The sequence below is a fragment of the Orcinus orca genome, chromosome 19 (assembly GCF_937001465.1).
Source record: "Orcinus orca chromosome 19, mOrcOrc1.1, whole genome shotgun sequence".
In the NCBI taxonomy this organism is placed as follows: Eukaryota; Metazoa; Chordata; class Mammalia; order Artiodactyla; family Delphinidae; genus Orcinus; species Orcinus orca.
Window position 1 is genome coordinate 11,217,431 of NC_064577.1, and position 27,412 is coordinate 11,244,842.

The 27,412-nt window shown below is 55.3% G+C and overlaps 1 protein-coding gene across 14 annotated transcripts in view; it reads right to left on the bottom strand.

Moving 5' to 3' along the window:
- Positions 1-82: 82 nt before the first annotated feature.
- Positions 83-27,412, bottom strand: part of MINK1 (misshapen like kinase 1) — a 47,741-nt gene continuing 20,411 nt past the window's right edge. Inside the window, exons 2-34 of one of the 14 annotated variants that reach the window (XM_033423076.2) lie at positions 16,874-16,939; positions 15,223-15,279; positions 15,006-15,131; positions 13,078-13,188; positions 12,564-12,654; positions 12,049-12,179; positions 11,700-11,754; positions 11,481-11,559; positions 11,052-11,227; positions 10,517-10,586; positions 9,945-10,155; positions 8,074-8,190; positions 7,517-7,603; positions 7,122-7,310; positions 6,753-6,926; positions 6,182-6,382; positions 5,651-5,736; positions 5,383-5,493; positions 5,124-5,236; positions 4,882-4,967; positions 4,630-4,653; positions 4,361-4,524; positions 3,867-3,972; positions 3,646-3,783; positions 3,346-3,454; positions 2,853-3,020; positions 2,603-2,746; positions 2,265-2,399; positions 1,976-2,076; positions 1,744-1,893; positions 1,500-1,659; positions 1,271-1,410; positions 83-927 (exon numbers count right to left, since the gene is read on the bottom strand). In XM_033423076.2, the coding sequence (XP_033278967.1) occupies positions 844-927; positions 1,271-1,410; positions 1,500-1,659; positions 1,744-1,893; positions 1,976-2,076; positions 2,265-2,399; positions 2,603-2,746; positions 2,853-3,020; positions 3,346-3,454; positions 3,646-3,783; positions 3,867-3,972; positions 4,361-4,524; positions 4,630-4,653; positions 4,882-4,967; positions 5,124-5,236; positions 5,383-5,493; positions 5,651-5,736; positions 6,182-6,382; positions 6,753-6,926; positions 7,122-7,310; positions 7,517-7,603; positions 8,074-8,190; positions 9,945-10,155; positions 10,517-10,586; positions 11,052-11,227; positions 11,481-11,559; positions 11,700-11,754; positions 12,049-12,179; positions 12,564-12,654; positions 13,078-13,188; positions 15,006-15,131; positions 15,223-15,279; positions 16,874-16,939 (3,960 nt within the window). In that variant the 3' untranslated portion in view covers positions 83-843. Of the gene's footprint in view, positions 928-1,270; positions 1,411-1,499; positions 1,660-1,743; positions 1,894-1,975; positions 2,077-2,264; positions 2,400-2,602; positions 2,761-2,852; positions 3,021-3,345; positions 3,455-3,645; positions 3,784-3,866; positions 3,973-4,360; positions 4,525-4,629; positions 4,654-4,881; positions 4,968-5,123; positions 5,237-5,382; positions 5,494-5,650; positions 5,737-6,181; positions 6,443-6,752; positions 6,927-7,121; positions 7,311-7,516; positions 7,604-8,073; positions 8,191-9,944; positions 10,156-10,516; positions 10,587-11,051; positions 11,228-11,480; positions 11,560-11,699; positions 11,755-12,048; positions 12,180-12,563; positions 12,655-13,077; positions 13,189-15,005; positions 15,132-15,222; positions 15,280-16,873; positions 16,940-27,412 lie in introns of those variants that run through there. The other 13 variants (XM_033423074.2, XM_033423073.2, XM_033423077.2 and 10 more) reach the window with 13 other exon arrangements.

A 27,412-nucleotide genomic window follows, 5' to 3' on the forward strand; every position in this document is an offset into this window, starting at 1 on the left:
ATCCCAGCAATGCTGGTGGGCCCTGGCTAGTACCTGGGATGCTGAGAGAAAACAGAATAACGTAAGGCCTGAAATGGTGGGAGCTGGTTGAATGGTCTTTATTAACAAACGGAGATCTCCAAGGCCACTACATTGGGGAGTGGTGGGGGCAGGGAGGGGCCGGGGCTACTCGCTGCTCACACTATATACAGATGCAAGCAAGGGGGCATGGAGGGTGAGAGCTCCCTGCTCCCTCCCTCCACCAGGGAAGGGCAGAGGCTACAAGAGACAGGGGTTGGAAAGGGGTAAATGTTTTGGCTGGCGGGGTCCCCCCTCCATTCCCTGGGGTTTGGGGGGAGGGGAATCATTAAAGTGCTTTCAGAAAATGAGGAAATGGTCCCTGCCCCTGGAGTGGCTGGTGACCCCCCTAAAACCTAGGGCCCAGTGACCCCCCCCAGGGTCTGGTACATTCAAGGGGGGAGCCGGCTCCCCTGACGTGCAAATAAAGGGGCCCAGGGCCCTGCCGAGTCAGCAGCAGTGGGGTATGGGGTCCAAGCCCCAAGCACTCTCCTCTTAAGTGGAGAAGGGGGGGTGGGGCTAGGCCCACTCAATTCCTGGTAAGGGGAAGCTGTGCCTCTCCCCGGAAGTTGGGACAGGCACAGTTTTGGGGAGAGAACATGTTGGGGAAGAGGATGGTCACGTGATCACAAAAGCATCAGGGGTCAGAGGTCACGTTCCCAGCAGGCTCCAGTGAATCAAACCAGTAAAAGCAAAGCCCAGGGAGGGAAAAGAAGGGCGGCCCGGGGAGTCTGGGTGTGGGGGGGGAGAGCTGGTCCACGCGGGACAGCCCCGTCCAGGGCCCCGTCACCAGTTCATGATGCAGTTACGGTTCAGGGTCATGAAGTAAACTTGGCTGCTGCCCCCGGAGCGGACTGAGGCAAAAAACACCTGGGTGGAGTAGGAACAGAAGTCACCAGGGATGCGGGGGCGGGGGGGGGGGGGAGAAGGGGAGAGAGAGACTGCAGCGCGGAGTCCCTCAGAGTGCCTCCCAGCCCCTCCGAAAGGCGGAGACACTCGGGGAAGTGGGCAGCAGGCCGACCTCCCGGATGAAGGAATCTGGAGAGTTCTCAGAGAGGGAAGACGAGGGAAGGGCAAGCTGTGACCACACAGTGCGCTCCCTGGAGGCCTCCTTCCAGGAAGACCCAGAACCACCCCTCCCCCAGCTCTGCCCAGGGGCCCAGGTCCTGGGGGCCCACCCAGTGCAGGAGCCCGGGCCCCTTGTCATTCCCACCTTGTCATTCCGCTCACACAGGAACTTGAGCCTCTGGGCTCGTTTGTGCATGAAGACCCCGTCTAGGTGGCCCGTCTCCACGGAGCGGATCTCAATGGCTTTCTCACCCCAGCCCATGATCTGGTTGGAGCAGATATAGGCTGGGGGGGAAGGGAGTGGAGGGGCAGTGAGTGGGCTGCAGCCCAGCTCGGTCGGGGACACAGACTTGGAGGGCGGGCACCTCACTCACCCACAGAGGTGGGCATCTCTCCCCACTGCAGCACCACGTCCTTAATGATCCGCCCATACGTGTTGACATAGACGCCCTCATCCTCGTAGCACAGCAGCATCTCCATGCCATCCGTGTTGGGGAGAAAGATGATGGCGTGGGGCGTGATCTGGCTCTGGATCTGGGAGGAGAAGGTGGGCTGGAGGCCCCAAGTCTGGGGCACAGACTGGTGGCCCCAGTCTGTCCGCAGCCCTGCCAAGCTTACGTGCACAGGGATGTAGATGTCATAGCTGTTCCCCGAGTCGACATCCACAGCATGGAAGCCGGCGCTGGAGCCATAGATGACCTTGAGCCTCTGTCCCTCCTCTACCGTCAGGTCCACCAGCAAAGGGCGGTGTGGGAGGTCAGCAAAGGACTATGGAAGACAGAAGAGCTTAGGGGACGCGGGTGGAGGAGCCAGACCTCGAAACAGTGTTGGGGGCTGAGGCTGGGGTTACCTTGAAAGCCATGAATTTGTGGTAAGGTTTGGGGGCCCAAGCATACACCTCCACAGAGTTCTTCAGGGCGATGACCAGGAATTTGATGCGTTCATATTTCACTGCGGGCAGGAAGGAAGAGGGATGCAGCAACTTCCCTTCTTGGGCTGCAGCCCCTCCCACAGGTCTGTCTGTACCCCCAGCTGTGTGCCCCCCATCTCTGGCTACAAGGCTTTCTTAGCCAAGGCCCCTGTTTCTTTCTCTTCTCATAAACAAAGGTGCCCCGGCCACTGTGTCGTGACCTCCTCACCAACACGGTAGTGCCCGCAGCCCTCCATGTCCCCCACAGTGGTCCAGCCCTGCTTCTTCTCCACTTCTGGGTCATTGTGCAGGATCTTGTTCCGGAGCCAGGACAAATAATATACCCGCAGTTTGTTCCTTTTCCCTGAGGGACAGACACACACACCCCTCTCATCGGAGGTCCAGCTTCTGCCTCCCCGCCGTCCTTTGGGTGCGAACCACGAGGGGTGAGAAAGTGCGGCCCCACCTTCCAGCTCCTGGACCAAGGCTGCCCTCCTCCCAGACTGAAGGTGGTGACGGAGGGCCCAGGGGCTGAGCCCTCCTCCCGGCCCTGCCCTCCACACACACCTGAGATGGTGATGAGCAAGTTGAGTCCCTCCAGCACATCCATTTGCTGGAAGCGTCGCCGCCCGATGAGTCCATACACCTTGCCCTGCCCACTTCGGTCTAGCAACATCAGCCCGTTCTCCGTGCCCACCAGCAGGTTGACCCCTGCAATAGGAGCCCTTGGGCAGATCAGAGGCAGAGCCAGGCCCTCGCCTGACCAGGAGCATGGGGGCACACCAGGCCCCTCCTTTCCTTCCCAGTCCTGGCTTACCCCAAAGGGCCGCACAGAGGATCTCGGAATTGAACCGCTTCTTGTACTTCCGAATCTCGGGGGTTTCGCTGTGGGCCCGGGTGTTGGTGGGGTTCACGTTGACCACAGAGCCTTTCCTCACGTCATACTGCAGCTGATCGAGCCGACTGCCCTCTCCACCCACCAGGGCTGCCAGAAGGATGAGAGGAACGGGCAGTAGGCTGCAGCCCTCTCACCCCGTCTCTTTACTCCACACCCCAGGATACTCAGAATGAAAGGGAAAGACTGGAGAACGGAGGAGGCACCTGGAGGAGTTTAAACAGGGCCAGAAGGACTGGCAAAGTCCTCGTTCTGTCATGCGAGTCCCTGAGCCACCACTGAGCATTTTTTCTCTTGGGTCAAGGGGGCCCCTTGGTGCCAGGGCAGGTTCAGGCCACAGGGGAGGCCATGACCGCTTTGTGAAGCCCAGTCATCAGAGGCCCACCCATGGCCATCTCCAGATCTCTCGTCTCACCTGTGATGGGGATGGTGTCCCCACTGCCTCCAGGCTGGTAGATCCCCAGGTCCACAAACATCGTGAACGAGCTCTTGCCAGGGGCCTTTACCAGCCCACGAGACTGGTACTGCGGGGTGGGGGCGGCAGTGAGGCAGACACACCAGACCCCAGCCCTTGCCCTCCCCCTCCTGTTGTAACCTGGCCAACCAGCTCCCCGGGGCTCCACCCTGCTGACCACAGCGCCCCCAGCACCCCTGGGTCTCCTACCCACGGCCAGTGATCTCTTCTCGCCCTGTGGAGCCACCTTCACTGACTTACATCACTGCCTCCATCCTTCAAGGGGGGGCTTTGACCTTTGCTGCTCTCGGTGGGCGAGTGGCTGGGCTGGACCACATCTGGCAGGTTCGTGTAACCGTTGCTATCAGCATGCAGCAGGCTTCGCTCCTCTTCAGGGGTCTAAAGAAACAGAGAGAAGGGGGCCAGTGCTGGGGCCAAGGAGGTGCACGGCAGGCTGGGGAAGAACGAGGGGGCCCACTCACGCGCTGGACCACCATGGTGCCACCCCCATAGGGGGTCTGGGTCCCGGCTATCTCCTCCACGTCATGGACCACCATTGTGCTGACACTGTCTGTGTCTCCATCGCTGCTGTGGGAGAGAGGAAGGTCAGGCGGTCCTCCAGGCCCTGCCTGCCACCCAAGTGCCACCCGAATGCCACAGGGAGCAGACGAGAGCCGGAGGACTGGCGCCTTCAGTGTCTGTTGGAACACGACGCACTCAGCCCTCACCCGGCAGCCCTTGCCCCCTGCCCAGCACTCAGGGAGGGCTGGCCGCACAGAGGCACCTGAAGAGGCCCCCCGACTGACAGGACAGTGAGAGAGAGCTGGGGACACCAGCCCCCAGCCCTGTACCCCATTCTCTAGGGAAGAGGAGGAAGAACTGACCAGCAGTGATAGCCGGGGACCCTCCTCTGGGAAAAGGGAACCACCTTCCCTCAAGCTGCCTGCAACTCCCCCGCCCCCAGGATGCCCCATACCGGCCCCCAGGGGTATCTCTGCTCCCCTCCGACGGTTCGCCGTTGCTCTCCTCCTCGTCGTCCTCGCTGCTCTCCACCTCCTCGCTGGACGACGAGTAGTCCATGGCCTTCTTGGGAGGCCGGGGGGCCTCGTCCAGGGTCCGCTCTTTCAGCAACACAAAATCCTGCAGGGGAGGAGCTGCGTGAGGGGAGAGGCGGTGGTATGAAGGAGGCCAGAGAAGGGCAGGGTAACAGGAGGGGCTCCCACCAGCAGGCCCCTGCTCACTAACCTCACCAATGGCTCGCTTATAGCTCTGGGAGGGGCCGTGGGGGAAAAAGGGCAGCCAGGAAGAGGCAGGAGAGAGGTTAAGAAAGGTTAGTAACTGAGAAGCACCCCCCTGTTAGCCCACAGACCCTCCCGTCACAGATTAATGAAGGCCCTGACCCTGGAACCCAGCTCCCTGGGGCTCAGAGGCTCCACATCGGCCCCAAAGCCCCAAACCGGGAGAAGGCAGGGCCGGAGGTGCCACCCGATGACTTACTGCGGGCCGGCCTGGCCGCGAGCGGTGGTCATCGGGCTTGGCTTTGCTCCCAGGGGAGAGCACGGGGGAGCTGTCCAGTTTGGAGGCTAGAGGTGGCGGGGTGGGGGAAGGGAGGTCACTGACACCTGCACAGGGGGTGGCCTCAAGCCCAGCCCGCTCCCCACCCCACCCCCACCCAGTCGGGAGCAGCCGAAGGCAGGGTCCACCCTGATGGAGGCTGCCCGTGAGGTCCGTGCACGTACCTCCCACCCGGTTCCGCTCCAGTGAGCCAGCCTGGGGGAGGTGCCCGTGAGAGGCGGGGAGGACGCTGTCCGAGCGCTCCCAGCCAGGGTCGCTCCTCCTGAGGTCAGGATTACTGTGGGAGGGGCAGAGGCAGGGTCAGGGAGACGGGGTGTGTCTGCCTGGGGAGGCTGAGCTGCACCGCAGAGGGAACCATCACCAGGAGGAAGCAGGTGGCAGAAGTGGGGGTGGGAGTGAGTAGTGGGGGGACAACTCCATTACCTACAAGCGTTGGGCGGGCCAGGGGGCTGAGCAGGGGGCCCTGGAGGCTTGGGGTTGCCCCGCTCTGCCCGCCTTTGCAGATAGATTTGCCAGGCGGAGTTGCTGCGAGGTCTGTGGAGGGAGCACAGGGGTGCCGGGGGCGGGGGCAGGGAGGGGGCTGAGGTGACTGGGTCGGGGCTTGCCCACCCCTAGGCGGGTAACCTGGCAAACTCCCCTCTGCCCCCCACACCGCTCCCTGGGCTGCCGCCTGCCCGCACCCAGGGGTTACCTGGCACGGACAGCCTGGGCTGGCCGGGACCCTCCAGCCCCACTGGTGTTAAGGGCAGTGGCGATAGATGAGGTCCTCTGAGGCACCTGAGGAGAGAAGAAAGGAGTCAGTGCTCTGTGCTGGGCGCCTGGCGGACACTTGTCCTCATGGAGAAGCTGGAAGGGCCCCTCCCCACCTTTACGGAGAAGCAGACTGAGATCGAGGAAGCTAATGAATTTGTCTAAGGTCACGAAGCTGAGAAACAGCAGAGCTGGGATCTGACCCAGAAAGTCTGGCCCCTGACGCTCCCCAGACACCCTGGGCACTCTTCCACTCCCATATGCACCACGGAATCACCGGGACACACTCGGGTGGCGGCCCGCCCACTAGACATCAGGGTAACGCCTGCAGGACACGCCGTGCTAGACGCTTCGCCCTTCTGTTCCCTTCCAACCCCGAACCCGTGTCTACCTCGCCTGCCGCCCGCTCCCCCTCCGTTCCCCTCCCGTACTATTTCTCTGCCCTTGTGCGGCTCAGCAGGGCTGTCCTTACCTTGGGAGGGGCCTCATTATCAGGCCGGACCCAGGCTGGGGGGTTCGGGCTGGGGCCAGGCCCTTCGGAAGTGGGGTCTGAGTTCTGGCGGACGACGCCTCCTCGGGCACTAGGCGTGGCAGTGGGTGCGGGCACGGCGGGGTCGGGGTCGTGTGAGGCTGGGAAGGCAGCCAGGTTTCGGGTGGGCTGGTCCTGCAGGGACTGGGATCGGGGTACAGGCGCTGCATATGGCTTCAGTGGGACCCGGTGTGCCACCAGGCTCTGCGGGGAGAGACCAGGGAGGGTGGGCTGCCTGCTCTGTGGCACGTCCCCACCTGGGAGCTGGGGCTTGGGCTGGGAGGAAGGGGCAAATCAAGCCTCTGGCTTCCAATTGTCCATTGAAAGGGGCTCCTAGAGCCCAAGAACAGGTAAGACACAGAAACAGATGTGTGCAGCCGCCTGTCTCTGCCCACGTATCCTGAGGTCTGTGATCCCTGGCTAAGGGCGTGTGCATGTGTGTACACGAGATGTAGCTGTGCTGCGTGAGGCCCCCTGCGTCTGCGCGTTAAGACAGGAACAGGGAGAGACTCACCTTGTGTGGTCCCTCCTGGGGCTCCACCGGCCTCTGCATAGGAGGAGTTTGGGAAAGGGGTCCTGGGGGCCCAGGGGAGGCCTGGGGGACGGGGGGCTCAGGCCCTGTGCTGCCTGGCTTGGTCTTGGCCAAGGGAGAGTTCTGCTGCTTGTTCATCCTCGTTCTCTCTTCTACCTGTGATGCAAGAGGATGCCAAGCAAGACAACTTTTGTCCTGTTCTCAAAATCGAGGTCCAGACCTCTCCAGCCCTCCACCTGCGCTGCGTGCCCCTTTCCCCTTCCCAGCGCCCGCCTGTGCGGAAGGACCATGCTTGCAGCTATCAGGCCCCAGGCGGATGGAGTCTCAGGCGGCAAAGGAGGCAATGAGTACCTCTCGGGCCCAGGCCGGTTTGTCAGCAGGGTTAATGCCCCGACCGTAATGATACAGGGGCTTCCTGTCCCCGGGCAGGATCTGCTGCTGTTGCTGCTGCAGGGACTTGAGGTAGGCGTGCTCCTGCTGCAGCTGCCTCTGCAGGCGCTCCGACTGCCGCTGCTCCTCCAGCTGCTTCCTCTTGTATTCCTGGGCCCAAGGGTAGGGAGAGAGGGCTCAGCAGGGTGTGGCCCCGGAAGCTAGAGCACGCATGCCCTTCCTTTTCTCCAACTGCCTAGAGAGGCGATGTCTTCCCTCGATGCTGGGGTGAATCCCTTCCCCTGAAGGGTTCCCATCCCATTCCAGCAGAGACACTGAATACGCATCTTCCCAGAGGAAGCTGGGGACCCCGTTACCAGCAGTAGGGCCTGTTCCTGGAGCAGCTGTTGCTGAAGGATCTCGAGCTGTCGCTGCTCCTCCTCTAGCCTGTGACGGATATACTCCTGGGGGGGGCGGGGTGGGGGGCAAAGGGCAGGGAAAGAGGGAGAGGCAGAGGGGGGCGGCGGCGGCAGCGGAGGAGTGGGCGGACAGGGTCAGTGGGGTGAGGATGAGGAGGCGGTAGAGTAATAGAGAGGCCGGGTTGGGGGTGGGATGAGCCCCGCAGAGAGCAGGGAATGAGGAGGAAGCCGGGGTGCAGGCCCCACGAGGGAAGGTGCAGGGGCCAGGGGGCAGGGGTGGGGCAAAGAGATGGGAATGAAGGCACAGAGACAGGAGGAGGGCAGGGAGCCAGGGTGGGGGGTTGAAGGGTGGGAGAGAACAGAGAGAAAGAGTGAAGCTGGAAAAGATAGGAGGAATCTCGGGGTAGGGGGAGAAGGGGAAGGGGGCTGGGGAGCAGGGGAGGCAGGCAGCGGGGGCGGGGGCGGGGGGGGGGGTGTCCGGTGTGCGCTGGGGGCGTGCGCTGGGGGCGCTGTACCTGCTCCCGCTCAGCCTGCCGCCTCTCCTCCTCCCGCCGCAGGGCCTGCATGTCCTCGCGCCGCCGCTGCTGCTCCTTCTCCTGCAGCTTCCGCTGCTCTCGCTCCCGCCGCTGTTGCTGTGGGGGTAGAGCCGTGTGGCCTTAAGGGCTGCACCAGACACGGGGACAGCATAGCCCCAGAAGGCGGACCCACCCTGGCCCACTTCTGGAAAGCGGATCCCTACTGGACAGTGCGGGCTGGTCTCCATCTCACTGGGAATGGAGGTGAGAGAGGGTGGCTACCACTTGTTTCTACAAACCTATCTACCCTCACGTAAGCGCCCACGGGGGGGCGGGGGGGGCTTGGCTTGCGAGAAACTTCTGTCTAAGGTGGCTGTGAGCTTCAGACTACAGCCACTGAGAGGTTGACTACTGCCCTTGGGCGGGCCGAACTGCATAAAACTGTCTGCTATCCACTCCTCCACCAAACAAACAGAACCTAAAGTCAACAACAACCTCCCCGCCCCCCAGCCCCACTCCTGGCCTCTCAAATCTCGGCCCAAAAGCCCAAAGGGAGTGGGCCGTAGTGCTAGCCCTCAGCCACCAGAGGGCACCAGGGGCCCATGCACAGAGAAGCAACTTCGGGACCTGGCCGGCAACCTTAAGTGAATGTGACCTGGGCTGCATCACTACTAGCCCAGGTCACATTCACTTAATAACTTTCACAATCTTTCTGCTTAAAAAAAAAAGAAAGAAAGGGAAGGGAAGGGAAAGAAAGAAAGAAAGCACAAGCCCTAACGATCCAGCAGGCCTGCTTCAGGAAACACCTTGGTAGACACAATTTTTGGTTACTCTGCTACCTGAATACAGTATTTACTAAGAAGAATTTTTACTAGGTTTTCCTGCAAATCATTCTTTTGTTCAACAAAGATAGGGGCCCACTTTGGGGAGTAGTACATGGGCAGTGCGGATGCTTCCATCTATCTCCTATTGCTTAGATAACTTTTAAATTAAGTTCAGCTCTCCATGAACTTTGGCGTCATGTAATTGTTTCAACAAAAAACCCATCATTGAAGGCAAAATGTTAACCCATCTATACACCTCTTCTTCCCCCACCATGACCCCTCCAAAATAAATACATTTAAATATAGATGCATCAGATACAAAGTATTTTTTAAGTTGGTGATTTAAAAAACTGCCCCTATTTAAAAATGAGATTCTCAAAAATAAATAAATAAGATTCCCTATAAATTAAAATGAATTTCTCCCACCCACCTCCAATTAGTGCGATTGACAAGCCTGTACAGAGCAAATGTAAGCCCAAACAACCAAAGGTAAAAGGAGGGTCTTTAGAAGGATCTTCTTCATGTTCAAAGGGAGCAGCTGCTGGAGAGACCGATGCCCAGGGCACTGAAGTGTCAGTACACAGACCCCCAGCTCCCCGGGACTGAAGGTAAAGGAGCAGACAAACCCGGACTGGAGGTTTACGTGCAGAAACAAGGAGCGGGGACAGTGTGGCTTTTCAGAAAAATCTCTGCTCTGAAGGGACGCTGATGGCACAACCACCCACGTAGGGCTGGCGGGTACGCCTAACAGAGGACAGAGCCCTCCTATACAAACCTGAGAGCAAGAGGCTGGGAAGGCCCCACTCACGCCCTCTTTTCCCTGCTGTCCTAGGGGGACCAGGGGTAGGACCAGTAACCTGGTCAGGAGGCCCTTCCGGGAGGACCCCGCCCCCTCAACACCCTCCGCCCCTCAAGTGCCCCGCCCCCTCAACACCCTCCGCCCCTCGAGTGCCCCGCCCCCTCAACACCCTCCGCCCCTCGAGTGCCCCGCCCCCTCAACACCCTCCGCCCCTCGAGTGCCCCGCCCCCTCAACGCCCCCACCCCACCTCCTCAACCCGCCGCCGCTCTTCCTTCTGCTCCTCTATGCGTCGCTGCCGCTGGTGCAGCAGGTGCTTGATGTGCGCCTCTGGGTCTCGCTGTTGCTGCTGCTGCAGCTGCTGCTGCTGCTTTAAAGCCTCAGAGTTGCTCTTGTTCTCCTGCTGGAGCCGGAGGAATTCCCGGCGGAGGGTCGACTCCCCCGGCACATTCATGATGGAGCTGGGTCAGGACCGCACACGGAGGATCGGGGTCAGAACCCACCCTCATCCCTGGGAGCCCTAAATGGGCGCTTCACCCGACCAGGCCAGACGGTCTGCCTCTGGCCACTCCCGGGTGACCTGCCCTCCCTCTGCCCCCTTTCAGGCCCTGATTCCTTTAACATCCCAGCCTGCAGCCCTGAATCCCCCTCGCACACCTCTTGCTCATTCGTTCGTTCCATTCCATCTAGCACCCAGGGATTCCATCTTATGGGTCTACCTGTCTGTGCCCACCACCCCCAGACTGAGTCCCCAAGCCAAGGACCACTGTTGCCCCCGCAGACGGTAAGCGACGGTCCCCAACCTCCGCCTGCCAAGCCCACCTTGGCTCTCCTTCCTCTCCATGGCTGTCGTCTTCCTCTTCGCTGCCACTGTACTCATATTCTGTCTCCTCTGCAGGGAGGGAGATCACTGCTGTTTCTTCACCCAGTGCCCCAGACCCCACCCTGGGCTAGGGAAACCTTAGATGGGGATAACCAATAAGGTCTGTCTGGATGGCCACGCTCCTGGGTCCCCACCCGCCTCCTTGGAGTAACGGGGTGATGGTGGGTCGCAGGTTTGGGCCTGGACACAGATGCGGGATTAGACCCCACCGTGGGCGGGATGCGGTGGGAGGTGTACACGCACTCACACGTGCACGTGCTCAACATGAGCCCTCATGTGGAAGGCGGACTTAAATCAGGTGGTGACAGAGGAAAAAGCCCTCTGGGGTTGGAAGTTTGGGAAAGGAGATCTCTTTGGACAGGGAGAGCTGGGGCTGGAAGGGGGCCTGAAGGGGAGCCAGGAGGAGCCAGGGCTGGTGAAGAGGAGCAGGGGCTGTGTGTGTCCCAGACCCGCCACCTCCCTCTGCCCACTGACCTTTCTCGCCTCGTTTCTTCCGGGATCGGTCGATGTGGTCCTTGAGCTGGATGCGGACCTGCCGCTCGGTGGGCTGGTCGCGGATGAACGGGAACTTGAGCAGCTGCTCCGTCGGTGGGCGGCTCAGGTAAGTCTTGATGAGACACGTGTCAATGAAGTCGATGAACTTCTTAGACCTGGAAACGATGGTGGCTCACACTGGGAGGGCCCCCTCGGAAGGGGGGTGATTCCAGGAGGAAGGGGGGAATCCACCCTGACTTCCCTCCTGTCTCCCCCGTATCCCAACACCAGGCTCCTGGCTCCCCAGCTGCAGTGCCGCCCCCGCCCGCCCCCTCTTCTCTGGTGCAGACCCACGCCTGGGTGCAGGGGGTGAGGTGGAGGCCTTGTCCGAGGGCCTCCTTCCTAGACGCCAACCCCGCAGAGACCTACCATTTCTTGGACTTGAGCCTGGGTGGCGGGTTCCGGGGGATGAGGAAGAGGGCTCGCATGGGGTGCATGTCACACAGAGCTGGCGCACGGAAGAGACGCAATCAGCCCCTCCCGCCCGGCCAAGAGCCTGCGGTCCTCCTCGCCACAGGCCTCCCGCGACCCACCTCCTCCCTATAGCTCTTTCTGGGCCCTCCCTTCTCTCCCAGGCTCCGCACTTACGGGGGGCTCCCTCTGCCATCTCGATGGCTGTGATTCCTAAAGACCAAATGTCACTCTGTGGAGGCAAGAGAAGAGGGACAGGTGAACGTTCCCGACCACTCTTCCTGGTCCACGCCCTTCGTGAGGCCCCTGTGCTCCAACCTGCGCTGTCCTCCAACTCCCCCAACCTTCCCATCCGTACTTTCCTGACCACAAAACGTTCCTCGACCTCTCACTGCTAACACGACCCTAGGTCGTCATTTTGCTCCCCAACCTGCTCAAGCTCCCCCTAGTTTTCAATCCACCCACTGCCCCCACACCTCCTTCCTGCCCTTGGCTTGCCTGCACGCGCCTACTCTCTGCTCCGTACCCTGTAATCGTAGGTGGCATCAGGGTTCTCATCGCAAGCGATGACCTCGGGGGCCATCCAGTAGGGGGTCCCGATGAAAGTGTTCCGCCTGCCCACGGTGCGGTCCAGCTGCGCGCTCACCCCGAAATCCACTGGGAGGACAGAGGGAGAGGCTGTGATGGAGCACCACGTCTGCTCCCTCGTCTGTGCTGGCGTCCGCGAGTCCTACCTGGCCACTCCCGGCCATCTCTTCACCCCATCAACATCCCAAAGACCCTGACTTAGTCTTCCTGCGTCTGGGGGAAAAACCAATGCCGCCGCATTCCAGGCGGAAGGAGCCAAACAATCCCATCTCCCCAGAGGGGCCTGCACTGCACCTGGGACCCAACAGGGAGCAGGAAAAACAAGTTCTCGGGTGATTTTCAGCAGAAGGAGAGGAGCAAACCTCCCAGCCCATGGGTAGTTGGACTTGGGCCACTGGAGGGAATGAATAATGGGGCCCATTCCGTGCTGGAGGTCAGAGGGCGTCGGCGTACCTAGCTTGACCTCGGCATTCTCTGTCAGTAGCACATTCTGCCCCTTGATGTCTCGGTGGATCACCTTGTGGGCGTGGAGATGGGCCAGACCCTGGGGCAGGAGAGGGGGAAGGAGCCTTGGTGTTAGAGGACCAGGATGTGAGCCGAGGGGAGGGGGAGGCATCAGTCTGGGCTGGGCTGGGCTGGGCTGAGGGAGCTGCCCCTCTCCACCCAGGGGCCCAAGTACAGGCTGAACTTTGCGGGGAGCTTCCTCAGAGTGGTGGCTCTGGAGAATCCAGCTGCCAGGTTGCAGGTGGAGAAGGGGCGGTGCTGGGAAACAGAGGCGCCCATTTCCTCTGAGTGTTCTCCAAGGTTGGCACTCAGCCTCCACCCCCACCGGCATCAGGCCCTCTGCTCCTTCAAGAGGGCACAGTTCCATCTCCTTCCCCGTGCGTGCGGGGAGGGTCCACGTCCAGGGAGACGCTCCACAGGGGCTGGCCCAGGAGGAGGAGGCGGGGAGGGCCCTGGCACTCACCCGGAGAATCTCCCTGCAGATGTAGGCGATACAGTCCTCCTTCAGGGCGTTCCCTTTCGTGTTCTTCACCAGGTCTGTCACAGAACCAGCACCACAGAACTCCATCACCAGCTATGGTCCCAGGGAGGCACCGGAAGGAAAAGCATCTGTCAGGCAAGGCCTCCTTCCCCTGCCAGGCCCCTGGAGGAGGACTGGAGTCCTTGGGGCCAGAACTGGTATGAGCTGGAGAGCAGGGGCCGTGAGACCCCTCATAAAGGCTACAGAACTTGCTGAGATCAGGGAAGAAAGGGGAAGGGGACACATCTGGGAAAGGCAAGGTGGGCGGGCTGAGGGAGATGGTCTGGGTCCTGAGTAGGAGCCCAAGGAATCCCTAAAATTGTAGACAAAATGATGTGGGTTTGTGCATTTTCCCTGGGGAAGGGTCCGAAGCTTCCATCAGATCCTCACTGGGATCCGTAAACCCCAAACGGTTAAGAACCCCTCCTCTGGAGCAGGGGTCGGCTAAGAACCCCTCCTCTGGAGCAGGGGTCGGCAGTCTACGGCCAGGAAGCTAAGCGTGGTTTTTACATTTTTAAATGGTTGGAATAAAAAAATCAAAGAAACAGGACTTCCCTGGTGGTCCAGTGGTGAACATTCCATGCTTCTACTGCAGGGGGCGCGAGTTTGATCCCTGGTCAGGGAACTAAGATCCCACATGCCACGGCCAGAAAAATTTTTTTAATTTTTAAAAATATCAAAGGAAGACTCGGATGAAATTCAAATCTTAGTGTCTTACATAAAGATCTTTGGGGATCCAGTGACACTCCTATTCCCATGTATGCGTTATCTATGGCTGAGGTGAATAGTTGTTGGAAACTTTATGACCCACAGAGCCCCAGATATTTACTAGCTGGCCCTTCACAGAAAAAGTTGGCCAATTCCTGACCGAGAGAGAAGAAAGGGGCTAAGAGTCAGAAGTCCCCAGGTCTGCTAGAGACAAAACAGTGCACGGGGCTACCAAAGAACTGCAGGAGGGAACCTGGGAGACTTCGGCAGAAACCATGCAAACAGGCAGGGCCGAGGCAGGGAGATGAGAAGAGCTCCCGGCTGGTCTCCTCTAGGGACCCAGAGGCAGCGGCCAAAAAAGTCCCAGGGGATCAGTATGCCTGTCCAAATGTTTTCACTGTACATTTTCTAAAAGCCGCATCTAACGCAAAAAAAAAAATGTTGGCTGGGATACATACATTTGTGTGCACACTAGAGGTAATTTGCATACGGCCCGCATCTGGGGCCTCCAACTCCCACAGCAGAGCACAGGGGGAGGAGGGGAGGATGGTGTCCATCAGGTCCACAGCGGGGCACCTGGTCACTAGCGCTCAGCTTCTAGCCCTCAATGACCACCCACTACACACTACCTGACGTGTTACTCACCTTTCTCTGTGTGTGTGTGTGTGTGTGTGTGTCTGTCTCCCAAAAAAAGACTAAGTGCCTTGGAGGCAGGGACCACAACTCATGACGATCTGTGCAGGGTACATAGAGGGTGCTCAACAAGTACTTGTCTGGCAACTGCTGGGAGGGGGGACCTGGCATGAGCTCCAGCCCCCCCAGCCATGGCTATGCTCCCTTCTGCCCTCTCCTCTGTGCTGGGCTGAGCACCAGAAAGGGTGAGGCTGGGGAATCAGCTGGCACCAGTGCCCAGGCTAGGGAGGGCGACGACTCTTAGGAATGTTCTTGGCCAGGAGAGAATCTGGGGGAGGCCCAAAAGAGCTACAGCAAGCTGTGGCTGAGTAATCGTCCACAGTTTTGTGCACTGCCAGGAGGGGTTCGGGTCTTGCCAACACCCACAAATATTTTGATGTGTTGCTTTCCCAGGAGCTGTGCACAAAGGCGGGAGAATGGATGGACTAACTGGGGGAGGGGCAGGTGGGCAGGCCAGGGGCTCGTCTCACCCAGAGCTGGTCGTCGTTCCCAGGGGGGCTCTTCTTGATGAAGGCCCCGTAGTAGGTGGCGATGTTGCGGTGGTGAGAGTATTTTTTCAACATGTTGATCTCCTGCTTGATCTCTTCCTCCTCATCCTAGGTGAATCCGGGGAGGTGAGCCCTGAGAGTCCCTCCCAGCCCCCTTCTCAATGCTCTGACCCTCCCTCTGCCCCACACAGCTCCCTACCTCCGTGACATCCATGACCTTGATGGCAGCCAGCTGCCCGGTCTTGACATGCCGACCCTGCAGGACAGAGAGCCAGGCATGGAGGGATCAGGGTCTATGCTCAGGAAGGGCTTAATATGGGAGAGGCCACAACTTTTGGCTGTCTTCTGTCTTACAAAGTGCCCCTCATGGTGGCTAGACACCTCAGTTTATGGGTTGGTCATAGACAGAGGGCTACAGGAAAACCACCGAGGCTGGATTCCACGTGCTACGCTGGATAAAGATGAAGGGTCTCCTCCCCTGAAATGCTCAAGAGGGATGAGTGAGAGACCCTCTGCTCCAGGCACTCTGGCTTAGACGTCCCAGTTTGAAAGTTAGAATGGGGAGTGAAAGATACCTGTCCATCCTCAGACGGAGCTGGAGGGAGCTGGGGGACGAGGCTGGGAGGGCTCTGCCTCTCCAGCATCTTCTATGCAAGACAAACTGCCTGGGTGCTTTCCTGATCCATCCCCTCTGGTCAGGAGGCCTTTCCCAGAATCACCACCCCCACAAGGCTTTTTATTATTGTCCACAGGAAAGAATAGAGCTGAGATTTTAGGGAACTCGGAGGAACACAGAAGGGCTGACTGACATGTCAATGCCATCACCAGTGCTAATGGGAAGAGACTTCTTCTAGAGTGTGTCCCTGCCACCACCCCCCCACCGCCCCCCATCCTTCCGAAATTCCTAGCAGGAGCCATCTCAGGCTTGGGTATGAAAGTCCAAGGCTTCCTGGGAAAGAGTGGGGTCGGGGTATTGCCAGCCATGGATTATTTTTATCCTCAGCAGTCTTTCACGACCCCAAGCCCAGAGAAGCAGTAGAACACAGAGCTGCTATTTCCATGGCAACAACTAGGCAAGAGATGGGGGGATGGGGGGGGCGCCTGCATCCCAAAGCTTACAGGGAAGAAGGGTAAGAGACAGGCAGGTGGTCCCAGTGACCCAGGAATCGCAGGCCCCTGAGATGCAGAGGAGACTTGTGAAAAGACCGAGCATTGTATCTGGAGACAAGGCAGCCAGGTATGTGCTCTGGGGCAGCACCTGCCTTGAGCATCTCTCTGCTGCAACTGCCTCCCCCCAGTCAAGTGTGACCAGTGGTCAGACCACGTGAAAGGGCTGGGCTGGCCAGGCTAACAGCCACAATCAGTGGTCAGGGAAATGCCACTTCTGTGGGGGGAGAAGCGGCCCCAAAAGCAGAGGGCCTGAGCGCGGGCTCCAGCCCTGCAGCAGGCCACTCAGGGGAGCTCAAGACAGCTGCTTCCCCTCTGCAGGTTACCCACTAGGTCCCACCAACCCTGAGTCGTGTGGTCTCAGGAGAAGCCAAAACTGCACCTCTGAGCTCCGACACACACGTCCCCAGACCCCTCCCCCTGCTCCGTGTCCCTGTCCCATACCCCACCCAGCTCCAGACTGTTCCCGCCACACCCAGGACTAGTTCTAACCTCAGAGCCCAGCCCAAACACCCCACTTCTTGCTGCTTCCTTCCCTCATGACGTTTATCCCTCTCCTCTCCCTCCCTCCCTGGCCTTCCCCTGCCCTTTGCCAGGGCCCCCCGCCCCCTCAAATCTCCAGGCTGGGGCCCGCTCCAGAGGAGGCCCATGGGGGTGGACCCCGCTGCTGCACACAGCCTCACCTTGTACACCTGCCCGTAGGTTCCATTGCCGACCACCTCCACCAGCTCAAAGATTCCAGCAGGGTCCTGGGAGGGGGGAGGGGAGGGAGGAAGAGTAAGGCGCCAGCACCTCAGAACAGGGCCATGTAGCGAGAAACACGGAAGAGCTATTCAACCAGGAGACGAGGGTGAACACGACTACGTGGGGCTGCAGGGGGGCCTGGCAGCCAGGTGCCCTCTTCCTGGGCTGGGCCAGAGTTCATGTTCTAGGGGAAAAGTCAGAAGGAGGGGAGAGAAAACGGAAGTCAGAGCCCCTCTGGCTATCCAGACACGCGGCTGCTTCCACACTTGGTGACAAACTGAGAGCCTGTGGCCTTGTCTGCACCACGGGGATACCTGAGTACCCACCTCTGGGCTGGGGTCAACTTCAAACGAGGCGATGCCCATAAAATGCTTAAGACGGTGCCTGGCACAAGTTATTTCGTTTTAGTTTTTATTATTTAGTTAGTTAGTTAGTTAGTTTTGGCTGCATTGGGTCTTCCTTGCTGCGCGTGGGCTTTCTCTAGTGCGGTGAGCAGGGGCTACTCTTCCTTGCGATGCACGGGCTTCTCAGTGTTGTGGCTTCTCTTGTTGTGGAGTACAGGCTCTAGGCACCCGGGCTCAGCAGTTGTGGCGCACGGGCTTAGTTGCTCCACGGCATGTGGGATCTTCCCGGACCAGGGCTCGAACCCGTGTCCCCTGCATTGGCAGGCAGATTCTTAACCACTGCGCCACCAGGGAGAGCCCTCTGCTTAATAGCAGCACAATCTTCACCAAAGTCCACCTCTGCAGCATCTTCTTCTCCCTCCCTTCCTTCTCCACCTCACACTCACCCTGTCCTTTCTCCCTTCAAGATGCCCATTTGTCTCCTCCTCTCCACTCCTGAAGGTGCCACCCCAGACCCATCCCTTCACTCCTCCTTCCCGGAGCGCCCGCCTCCCCATCCTGCCTTCTGCTGCTGCTGCCAGAAACAGCACTTTCCTGATCTTACTCCTCTGCCCAGAACGGGCATGGCCCCCCCGCTGCTCACAGAAGGGAGTCCCAGCACCTAAGCCGGGTATTTGAAGTTGCCCCATCATTAACCAACCGATAAATATTGCCTCAGTGAGTGTCTATGTCGGCCCTGCACTGGGCTGGGCCCTAATCAGGGGAGACCTGTCAGGTGACTTCACCTTCTTTCATTTACCCATTAAATATTTATTGTGCGCTGACTGCCTCACAAGTCCTCAGTTAGGCACAGTGGGGATCTCAATGGTATATGAGAACCATGGATGGTCCCTCAGGGGCCTTATGATTTTACAGACAGGCCAAGCACCCCAACAAGGACATGTTACGGTTTATGATTACACGCCATGAGAGCAATCGACGGCACTCAAGTCTGGAGTAGAGGCAAGAGCGCTGGAGAGTGACTTTCTAGCGGGAACGGAGCTGTGTGTCTCCGAGCAAGTATTTAACTGTCTGGGGCCTCATCTTCCTCACACAACTGAGAGGAAGCTGGACTGGGTAAAAAGTCTGCTCTGCAGTTTCTGGGGACAGAATTAAATTCAGAGTGGGAAATCTCAGGCAGGCTCCCTGGAAGAGGTGGTATCTGAGTGGTGACAAGAACTGAAGACTGGGGAAGGCCAGGCCCTGCTAAGGGACAGTAGTTTGGGTTTGGATGTTGAGTGTGAGATGTTAGGGGATGCACAGAAGTAAATGTCTAACAGGCAGCTAGAAACAAGGGTCTGGAGATAAAGATTTAGAGGACGTTTGTGAGTGTGAGACATGGTGTCCAGGGTGAGTGCACAGGGAAAGAGGACTAGAAGGGCCAAGGCCAGCCTCTGAGGAAGGGCCACGTGCTGCACACCAGCGAACAGAACAGACACCAGAGGGGAGGCGGTCAAAGAGGACTGAGAGAAATGCCACTGGCCTTAGCACTGGGGGAACCACTGGGCATCCCTGTGGAAACTGCAGCTGTGAGAGCAGAAGGCAGACAGCGGGGGCTGGGGAGGCAGGCTGATGAGGAAGTGAAGGCTCTGGGTGCAGCACCCTCTCTGGAGAAGTCTGACTTTGAGAGGAAGGGGGAAAAGCAGAGGAGGCAGCAGGTCAGACACAAGGGTTTGCAAAATAGGGAAGATCTCTCATGCTTATGGAAGGGAAGAAGACAAAAAGAGAGGAGACTGATGATGCCTGACGAATTGATTTTTTAAATGATATACATGTGTGCATATGTGTGTATGTATGTATTAGTATGTAAACTGTATCTTCCACTGGATTACAGCAATGATGAAATACAACAGTGCCTATTTCTCCCTGACGCACATACCCAAGGATTCAGAATGCCCAGAAATGAGTAATACCACAGTTCAAATACGATTTATGCCATTGATCTGGCTTTAAATGTGGGCCCTTCCAATATCTGCCTGTCCTTGTCCCTGGCCACCCTCTTCGATGATGATCTCGAAGAGGCACCCCCAGAGGGAGGTGCTCTGCTCCTGGGAAGCCACCAGGCGGTCCTGGTCGCCTCTGCACACAGGCACAGCTCTGTAGCGATGCTACTGTAGGCTTCTCCAGCTCTTTCCCTTGGCGCTCAGACTCTTTGTTCTCAGCAGCCTGCTTCTTGTCCAGCCAGCTGCTGGGAGGTGGAAAGGGATGGGGACAAGGGTGCGGGTAACTAATGAAGGAGGGAGAGAGAAGGACAGGAAGAGATGAGACGTGAAGGGACACTGGTCCCTGCCTGAGATTCCCACTCTGAATTTAATTCTGTCCCCTGAAACTGCAGAGCAGACTTTTTACCCAGTCCAGCTTCCTCTCAGTTGTGTGAGGAAAATGAGGCCCCAGACAGTTAAGGACAGGAAGAGATGAGACGTGAAGGGACACTGGTCTGTTGAGGTCAAAGAGGAAGGAAGATGGGGGAGCTCCGTGAATACCCAATGACCTTGACTTAAATGATTATGTCGGAGGGAAGATCTTCTGCTAAGTAGGAGTGTGGGGCTTGAGGAATGAGGTGGAAAAGCTTGGAACAGATGCTACCCAGGGCCCTTTAGGATATGTAAGAATCCTAGGATCCTACTCCAGAGATTCTGAGTTGGCACCGTAGGTCTGGCGTGAGGAGCAGGAATCTGTATGTTTAACAGATCCCCTGGGTGATTCCAAGGCAGAGGGTCAATGGACCCATTCAGAGAGACCGAGCTGCTTTAGGGAGTTAATAACAGGTGAATGGAAGGTACAGGACTGTCGGTGAGCAGCAGAGATCTGAGTGGAGTCACAGTGCTGGAGTGCTACAGCTCTCCTACAACAGCTCTGCGGCAGCTCCGTCTGCACTGACTCAACTCATGCCCCCTTTTCCCTATGTTCGTGTGGCCGACCTGCCCTAAAAATGACCTCTCTTGTCAGCCAAGCCAAATCCCAAGGTTTTTGTTTGTCTGATTGTTTTCTGGTTTTTTATTTCAAGAAATCTTCTCTAGCCACTCTAGCCCACCACAAGCTATCCAACCCATGAATTTCAACTTCAATTTCACATATTAATCCCATCCATTAGACTGATCAACGAGTTCAGCAAGGTTGCAGGATGCGAGAACAACATATGAAAACCAATTCTATTTCTATATACTACAATGAATGAATTTCCAAAAAGGAAATTAAGAAAACAATTCCATTTATTTACAAGAGCGTCAGAAAGAATAAATCGAACCAAAGAAGTATGAAACATGTACACTGAAAACTATAAAACGCTGTTCAAAGAAATTAAAGAAGCCCTAAGTAAATGGAAAGCTATCCCGTATTTATGGATCAGAAGACTTAGTATTGTTAAGACCTACACATTCAGTGCACTTCTATCAAAATCCCAGCTGTTTTTTTTTTTTTCCACAGAAATTGACAAGCTTATCCTAAAAATCATATGGAAATGCAAGGGATCCAAAAGAGACAAGAAATCTTGAAAAGGAAAAATGAAGTTAAAGGACTCACACTTCTCAACTTAAAAACTTACTATAAAGCTACAGAAATCGGCCTTCCCTGGTGGAACAGTGGATAAGACTCCAAGGTCCCAATGCAGGGGCCCTGGGTTCGATCCCTGGTCAGGGAACTAGATCCCACATGTATGCTGCAACTAAGAGTTCGCATGCCACAACTAAGGAGCCCGCCTGCCGCAACTAAGACCTGGAGCAACCAGATAAATAAATAAATATTAAAAAAAGAAAGATATCTTTGGGCTTCCCTGGTGGCGCAGTGATTGAGAGTCCGCCTGCCGATGCAGGGGACACGGGTTCGTGCCCCGGTCCGGGAAGATCCCACATGCCATGGAGCGGCTGGGCCTGTGAGCCATGGCCGCTGAGCCTGTGCGTCCGGAGCCTGTGCTCCACAACGGGAGAGGCCACAACAGTGAGAGGCCAGCGTACCGCAAAAAAAAAAAAAAAAAAAAAAAAAAAGCTACAGAAATCAAGACAGCGTAAAAAAAAAAAAAAAAGTGATACTGGCATAATGATAGACATATAGATCAATGGACTGGAATTGAGAATCCAAAAATAAACTCTTAAATTTGTGGTCAATTGACTTTCAGCAAGAGTACCAAGACCGGGACTTCCCTAGTGGCACAGTGGTTAAGAATCCGCCTGCCAGTGCAGGGGACACGGGTTTGAGTCCTGGTCCAGGAAGATCCCACATGCCGCAAAGCAGCTAAGCCCGTGCGCCACAACTACTGAGCCTGCGCTCTAGAGCCCGCGAGCCTCAACTACTGAGCCCGTGCGCCTAGAGCCCATGCTCCACAACAAGAGAAGCCACCGCAATGAGAAGCCTTTGCACTGCAACGAAGAGTAGCCCATGCCTGCCGCAACTAGAGAAAGCCCACACACAGCAACGAAGACCCAACGCAGCCAAAAATAAATAAATTTATTAAACAACAACAAAAAGAGTACCAAGACCATTCAATAGTCTTTTCAACAAATGGTGCTGGGACAACTGGATATCCATATTTAAAAGAATGAATTTGGACCCGTATCTCATACCATACACAAAAAATTAACCCAAAATGGATCACCTAAAAAGGTAAGAGCTAAAACAACAAAAAAAAAATCAAAAGAAAACACAGGAGTAAATCTTCGTAATCTTGGATCAGGGAATGGTTTCTTACATATGACACCAAAAGCACAAGTAACAACAACAAAAAAAAGGTGAATTGGACTTCATCAAAATCTAAAACCTTTGTGTTTCAAAGAATAGCATCAAGAAGTGAAAAGACAACCCACAGAATAGGAGAAAACATTTGCAAATCATATATCAGCGATAAGGGACTTGTGTCTAGATAAGAGTCATATCTGATAAGGGATTTGTATCCAGAATACTAAAAGAAACTCAAGAATAAAATAACTCAACAATAAAAAAGAGAAATAACCCAACTTAAAAATGGGCAAAGGATCTGAATAGACATTTCTCCAAGAAGATATACAGTGGCCAATAAGCACATGAAAAGATGTTCTACATGAGTCACTGAGGAAATGTGAACCAAAACCACAACAAGACACCACTTCACACCCACAAAGGTAGCTATAATCAAGATGATGGATAATAACAAGCACTGACGAGGATCTGGAGAACTTGGAACCCTCATACATGGCTGGTGGGAATGTAAAATTGTGTAGTTACTTTGTAAAACAGTTTAGCAGTTCCTCAAGACGTAAAACAGAGAGTTATCACATGACCCAGCAATTCTACTCCGAGGTAGATACCCAAGATAATTGAAAACATATGAACACACCAAAATCTGCACATAATATGTTCACAGCAGCTTTATTCATCACAGCCCAAAAGTAGAAACAATCCAATGTCCATCAACTGATGAATGGATGTGATATATCCATTTATGGATATTCCAGTAACATGATATTCCAATAATGGAATATTATTAGGCAATAAAAAGGTATGAAATAATGATACATGCTATGGCATGGATGAACCTTGAAAACATTACGCTAAATGAAAGAAGACAGTTAAAAAAAAAAAAACCCACATATTGTAAGGCTCCATTTATGTGAAATGTCTATAACAGGCAAATCCATAGAGACAGAAAGTAGATTGATTAGTGGTTTCCAGGGGCTGGGAGGAGGGAGGAATTGTAGTGACTGCTAATGGGTACTGGGTTTTATTTGGGGCTGAAATGAAATGAAAATGTTCTGAAATTAGACAGTGGTGATAGCAAGTCTGTGAATACACTAAAAACCACTTTAAAATACTTTAAAAGGGTGAATTTTGTGCTATGTGAATTATATATCGATAGAGCTGTTATTAAAAATAATAATCCCAAAGCCCCTCTCATAATGCTCAATAAATTATTGTTGATTAGTGACAATTCCCATTCTAAGAAAGCTACCCTACTAACATGAAAGGGAGCCCCGCAAAGTGCTTCTGGTCTAATAACACATGGGAAAAAGTCCTGAGACAAACACAGACAATGATAAAATATAACCATGTATATGATATAGAATTAGGCAACCTGGTTTCTATTCTTGGCTCTGCTGCTAACAGGCTGTGTGTCTGGGGGCAAGTCACTTAACCTCTCTGGGTTCCCTTTCAACAAGAAAACTTTCCAGTTCTAACTCTATGATTCTAAATGCTCAAGTCCACACTCCACAAAGCTGCCAACCGGATGACTGTGTATTACTTCCTTACTGTGTGCCAGGAGTTGTGTTGGGCTCTGGAATACAGCAATGAGTGAAATGGGGCAGTCCCTGCCGTAAGGGTGTTTCCCTTCTGATGGGGGAGGCAGACACTAAACAAGTCTACAATCCTTTAATTATAACTGTGGTACCGCGCATGTGCCACGGAGAAGCACAGGGTGCTAAGAGAACAAACTTGACCAAGTCTGGGGAATCAGGGGAAGTCTCTACTAAGGATGACATATTTAAGCTGGGGTCTAAAAGCCTTCCCAGGACCCTCTGAGCAATGAATGCTATTACCTGTCCCATCCCTGTGGCCCTTATCTTGACCATCTCATGAGATCTCCCACATTTTTTGTCTCACAGACGTCTTTCATTGCCCACCCTCCCCATATCCCTCTAATAATTAAACAGCTAACACTTTTTGAGCATCTTCTTTGGTCCTGGTACTGCTGAGCACTTTAGAAGGATAATCTCATAGCAAACTCTAACGTAGGTGCCATTGGCATATTTATTTCACAGGGAAGGAAGTTTAGAGCAATTGAATGACGTGCCCAGGATTACACACAGCCAGGAAGTGATGGAGCCAAGGTCTGACCTCAAAATTTGACTCCCAGGCCTGCTTTGCCCTGATCAAAGCTCCTGTTGCCTAAGGGACCATGTTTTCAATCATTGGATCCCTTTCTTGCCCCAGTCATAGCTCACGAGTCCAAGAGATGGGCTCCTGGTCCAAAGGTAGCCAGTCCAAGACCAAGAGAAGAGACGAACGAGGGCAAATTTCCCTCTCAGCCGTTCCAATTAAAACCCAGAGGGAAGATGCCAGATAGGTACCCGGAGAGTCAGGGCTGCAGAGGCCATTCTTATCTCAGTAAAGGAAATCAGAGGCTGTTTGTGAGCAGAATGGAGGGAGCGGGAAGTGGCGGGGAGACTGACTGGTTCTCCCCGTGCCCTGGTGCTACCACGACCCAGCTCCACCCTACATTTCCATCTCCAAGGAACTGGCTACGTATGCTGCATGCAGTTCATGTGCTCGGACTGCGGTGAGGTTCTGGACCTTGAAGGAAATAAAAATCAGCAGTGATAGCCAGTGCTGTTCTAAGAGCTTTACACATACCACTGAATTTCACCCCACAAAACTCCACGACACTGATGCTATTATGATTCTCATTTTACACATGAGTGAACTGAGGCTCAGCGAACGTAAGTAACTTGCCCAACAGCGAATTAAGTGGCAGAGCCAGGGTTTGAATGCGTGTAGCCTGGCTCCAGAGTCTGCTCTAACGATCCCTTTATTCAACCTCACTCAAGCAGGTTCCCTGCCACCGAACAAGCCCGATCGCAACATCACCATTTAGCTTTTCTCATGATTCTGTCTCATCTCCCCAAGGAGAAGAGAAGCTCTTTCAGGGCAGGAACCACGCTCAGGTGATACCTGGGTACCATGTGGTATGAGAGCTCTGCAGACTTGCGCTGATACGGGCGCCCAGATGTTTTATTATATTACCTGGGCAGCTTGGAATCTGTATCATACGCAAAATCACTTTTGTTGCATTGTGAGCACGTGGAGTGACAGGCTGTGGCTACTTTCTTTCACTCACTAGGGTTTATGTTACTAAGCATTTCTTATCCTCCATATATTTCATACATTAGAACTCTATAAAGCCTTCAGTTGGTGGAGAGGTTGTGGAAGGCAGCAAAGAAGTGTTGGAATCCATTACTGAAGAGTGAGGCTCTGAGCCACCTGACAGACGCCCTCATCCAGGCCAAAAACTGCCAGAGATGTTACACGGCACCGGGCTTGATGTCATTTACGATTTATAAATGTACGTGTTCAGGTATGAAGAGACAGCAATGACGTAACCTGCAATAACTCTCCGGGTAGATGTGCCTCCAGGTGCAACACAAAGGACCGCGTTCCGCACGCGCATTTCATCCCGACACGCACGTGCACACGTGCAGTGACATGCAGCTCATGCAGGATGCTGCCCTCGCACGACTCTCGAATCGCCTGGCACCTATTCCTGTTTTCCTTACAGCACCAGGTGGGTTTCTAAGTACCCGGGAGGTGCTCAGGTGCTTGTTGGTTTAACCTTTAAATGCCAGCAGAGCAAGGTAGAGGTGAGTTTGGTCAAGGAAAGCGTTCTGCAAGAAGTGGAGGATAAAGAAAAGAGCTGGAGGGGCTGGAGGGAGAGAAGAGGTGCCGAGCTGGGTGGGTAAAGAGGAGACACGCAGCGGGAGGCAGAGCAAGGGGGCAGACGGAATGGGTTGTCCCTTCAGACTCTTCTCCTCCAAGTCCCCCTTTAACGATTTCGAGTGAGTTAAGTCTCCCCAGCTGTAGCCCGAAGACTTCCTGAAAGGCACTGCCTTGCGCTTCAGAATCTCCCCAGCATCTGACATGCTATGTGCTCGATAAAAGTCAGCTAAACAAGAGGACTGGGCACGGAGCCTTGATCCCTCCCAAGGCGCCGACCTGCACCTTCGTCGTGGGCTCTGCTCACCAGGACTAGCCAGGAGAGAACTGGGCACAAACTGGCCTTGGGCTCTTTCTTCCTTGCTCTGCAGACCCTCAAGGGGCTCCCTGGATCCCCCCCGCCAGCTCGTATCTGGAGACAGCACAAGGGGAAGATGGCGAACACAGCTCTGACAGACAACAAAGCAGTTACTCTGACCCTGGCCAGCACCAACTGGCATTCTCCCTTTCCTTCTCTGGAAACCAAGGAATCATTTTAATGCAGGAGTAGGACTGAGATTAGGTGAAAAATGAACGCTGTGACTATTTCCCAAGAGAAAAACGTGAAAGAGTTTATGCATCGATGTTTGAGGACTGGCTGGGATGGGGTGGCAGCGGGGATAATAGCTGAAGCTCAAGGACAGGGAGCCGTGAGCCACGGCTGCAGGACACGGGAAGGAGAAAACCCCAACTGCTCCCTCACAATTACTGTGTGGGTACCTAGAAATGTACAGGTGCGGTCTGGGGTCACGGTGGAATGAGGACGAAGGGGTGGACAGAAGGGGCAAAAGGAGGCCAGCCCCTCAGGTTTGGGGTCATTTCTTTCATTCATTCATTCACTCATTCATTTATGGCTGCGTTGGGCCTTCGTTTGGGGTCACATTTCTATCTATCTGTCTACCTACCTATCTATCTATTTATTTATTTATGGCTGCGTTGGGTCTTCATTGCTGGGTGCGGGCTTTCTCTAGTTGCGGCGAGCAGGGGCTACTCTTCGTTGCAGTGCGCGGGCTTCTCATTGTGGTGGCTTCTCCTGCTGCGGAGCACAGGCTCCAGGCGTGCGGGCTCTAGGTGCGCGGGCTTCAGTAGTTACAGTGCGTGGGCTCAGCAGTTGTGGCACGCAGGCTCAGTAGTTGTGGCTCGCAGACTCTAGAGCGCAGGCCCAGTAGTTGTGGTACACAGGCTTAGTTGCTCCGCGGCGTGTGGGGTCTTCCCGGACCAGGGTTTGAACCCGTGTCCCCTGCATTGTCAGGTGGATTCTTAACCACTGCACCACCAGGGAAGTCCCAGGGTCACATTTCTTGAAGTGGCCCAGAGCTGGCAGATCAAACCCTCAGCCCCAGGGCTGTTCCACCGATAACACCTCTTCCAACACACGTGTCCCCCTGTGCTGCTTCAGATCGTCCACCTCCAAGTGGGGAGAGACGTGTATGCTGTCTGCTCTGCACATAGATGAAATCCCCTGAGGGGTACAGGGGTTTTTGAAGTATTTAACAAATGCAAACTGTTATTATCAACATTTGCAGCATCTTTTTAAACTGCCTGCCAAAGACTGCCTTCTTAAACCTTGGGTTTACCTTCTAGGAGCTTATAAATCAGACACTAACACAGAGAATTAACATGTGGAGAAGAGTTACATATGCTAAAACATGAGGGGTA